The sequence below is a fragment of the Chaetura pelagica genome, unplaced genomic scaffold (assembly GCF_000747805.2).
Source record: "Chaetura pelagica isolate M959 unplaced genomic scaffold, ChaPel_1.0 scaffold198, whole genome shotgun sequence".
NCBI classification, from domain to species: domain Eukaryota; kingdom Metazoa; phylum Chordata; class Aves; order Apodiformes; family Apodidae; genus Chaetura; species Chaetura pelagica.
This window is the reverse complement of record NW_009954317.1, coordinates 427,869-430,622: the sequence shown is the minus strand read 5'-3', so window position 1 is coordinate 430,622 and position 2,754 is coordinate 427,869. Positions and strand designations below refer to the sequence as shown.

Sequence of the window (2,754 nt, the reverse complement as noted above, 5' to 3'; positions counted from 1 at the left end):
GTGTGAGGAGTCCTCCTCCTGGGGAGGAAGAAGTAGCAGAGACAGCTGATGACAGTGATGAACTGACTGACTGCAACCCCCATTCCTCATCCACCTGCAGGGCTTGGGGAGAGGAAGTAGAGAAATCAGGAGTGAAGCCGAGCCCAGAAGTGAGAGGTGGCGAAAAGGTGTTTTTAAGGCTGCGGTTTGTTTCTCATTACCCTACTTGGATTTGATTGGTAATGAAGTGAATGAATTTCCCTGGGTCCAGACTGTTTTGCTTGTGATGGTACCAGGTGAGTGATCTTTCCCCATCCTCCTCTTGACCCAGGAGCCTTTTCCTATGTTTTCTCTCCCTTGGCCAGCTGAGGAAGAGATAGAGCAGCTTTTGTGGACAGCCGGTGCCTAGACAGGGTTAACCCACCACACACATCAACACACAACACTATTCAAAAGGTAAATACAGCAGGAAGCATCCAGAGGCTTCTTGAATACTTAATGCTGTGGCGGTCTTTGATCTTAAAAACAATTACAGGATCAGAAATTATACAGAGTGACAACTAGGCCACCATAGTTCAGAATGGCTTCTTCTGGTGGACAAGCTAAATAGATGACAGTGCTTCACTTGGGAAAGAGACATCTAAGCGTCAGTATGAGACACATGGAGAAGGTGACAGATTAATTCCTATAGCACGAGAACTAGGTGCTATCAAATTAAATGATCAGGTAGAAGTTTGTACTTTAAAAATTAGAAATTTTTAGCTTGCACTATTAGATGCATGGCTCCAGGAATTAAATGGGTGCCCAAAAGTATAAATAACTTAATATATATATATAAAAAACCTAAATAGATGACAGTGCTTCACTTGGGAAAGAGACATCTAAGCGTCAGTATGAGACACATGGAGAAGGTGACAGATTAATTCCTATAGCACGAGAACTAGGTGCTATCAAATTAAATGATCAGGTAGAAGTTTGTACTTTAAAAATTAGAAATTTTTAGCTTGCGCTATTAGATGCATGGCTCCAGGAATTAAATGGGTGCCCAAAAGTATAAATAACTTTATATATATATATATAAATAACTTAAATATATATATATATATAAATAACTTAAATAACTTATTAAAAAAAAAAAAAGCAATCAGATTCATCCACAGCAAGCTATAAAATAATGCTAATAAAGGCACAACAAACCTCTAGCCCACAAAGCTCTTACACTACAGTTTGCTAGGCCGGTATATTAGGTAAGTGTAATTCTGTGGCGTTTTATAGGTTTTCTTTAAGCAGCTCTATTCTTTTCCAACGCTTGCCTTTCATCAGCCTCTTTGCCTCAACTCTGGCCATCTAGCAAACAGCTTTAAAGGTGGCATATTTGAAGCAGGGAGGCAGAGTCTTCTTCTACACCGTAGCACATACCCACATGAAGTACTGGCACCGTGTATTCCTTCCCACCAGTTCTTGTGCAAGCTGCACCAAAGGATTCACGTTCGCCCCGGTGTGTAAAGGGCAGGGCACCCACACAGCACCGTGTGGGTCTCTGCTACCTGGGGCATCAACATCAGCCACCCAGCAGAGGGAGCGTCAGCCCCTCCCTCCCGCCGCAGGGAGGGGAGAAGTTGGAAAAGGAAGCTGCATCTTTGTGCCATTCAGTGTCTCTGCAGGTGCTTAGCTCACATCTTTCTGTGTATCTACTCATACAGCTGCCAACGTATGTCAATTTCTGGGGAGAACTAGGCCAGCTGCATTTAGTTAAGCTAGTTAAAACTACAAGTATCCTACTTTGTTAGTCTTCAATGACCCAAGACTATTCCCATCCTCAGCTTCAAAATAGCTTCACTTACCAGATTTACTTAGTTTCCCCCTCTTTGTTTCAAAGTTTTTCTGCACTAGGCACTGGTGCCAACTGGGCTAGTTGGACGTTTGACCTGACAGAAGGAAAGCTTGTTTGGCTGCTGACTGAGGCTCATTACCATCCTGTTCCACTTACCCCTGGAAACAGTGAGAAACAAACCTCCAGATACCACTTCAGCTTTCACTGCCTTAACTAACACTATTCCATACCAGGAAAAAAGCCCAAAAAACAAAACCCACCAAAAAAATAACCCTTCTCAAACCTAGTTGTTTGATTCACCTTTGCTTTACTTTCAGATACACTGTGCTCACCCAGGTTTCCATGGATAGCTTCAATTGCTTCCTAGCATCATCAGCTTGTGCTGTGCCCACCCCTGGTTCTGTGGATATAGAACTTTATTAGTAACTTTTCATACACCTTTTCTTCTGCTTTGCAGATTAAACATTTAGTCCTCCTAAGAGACTCAGTGACAGGCTACTGCATGGCAGGACACTTCAACACCAGTTTTCACTGGGAAGTCATTGACTCTTAAAAAATTAACAGTTTAAATGCTAATAGTTTGTCTTACCATATTTGATAACGCCGCAAGATAAATACACCAGGATATGTGTATTTATTTTGGCCACATTTCTAGGCAGCCACACTCCTGAAACGAACCTTTACACAGCTGGAATTGTCACCTCTTCTAGTCGCAGAACTGGTAATGGTTTTGTACTGTGTTGTCTCTTTGGTTTTCTGTTTTACCAAAGGCCTCCTGACCCCAGCAGCACAAGCCAGACGAACACAAATTTCCACTTAAAAGAGAAACACGCACGGGGAAGCGGAGGTGTCACGCAGGGCCCCGCAAACCTCCCCAGGTAAGACACAAAACGGCTTCCCAGCCCTCAGCCGGACACCAGCGCCCCCCGCTCGGTGCCAGG

General features: G+C 43.4%; 1 protein-coding gene across 1 annotated transcript in view; it reads left to right on the top strand.

Moving 5' to 3' along the window:
- Positions 1–2,754, top strand: part of NECAP1 (NECAP endocytosis associated 1) — an 8,304-nt gene that overhangs the window by 141 nt on the left and 5,409 nt on the right. Inside the window, exon 2 of the mRNA XM_010004151.1 lies at positions 2,584–2,691. Coding sequence (XP_010002453.1) covers positions 2,584–2,691 — 108 coding nt within the window. The remainder of the gene's footprint in view (positions 1–2,583; positions 2,692–2,754) is intronic.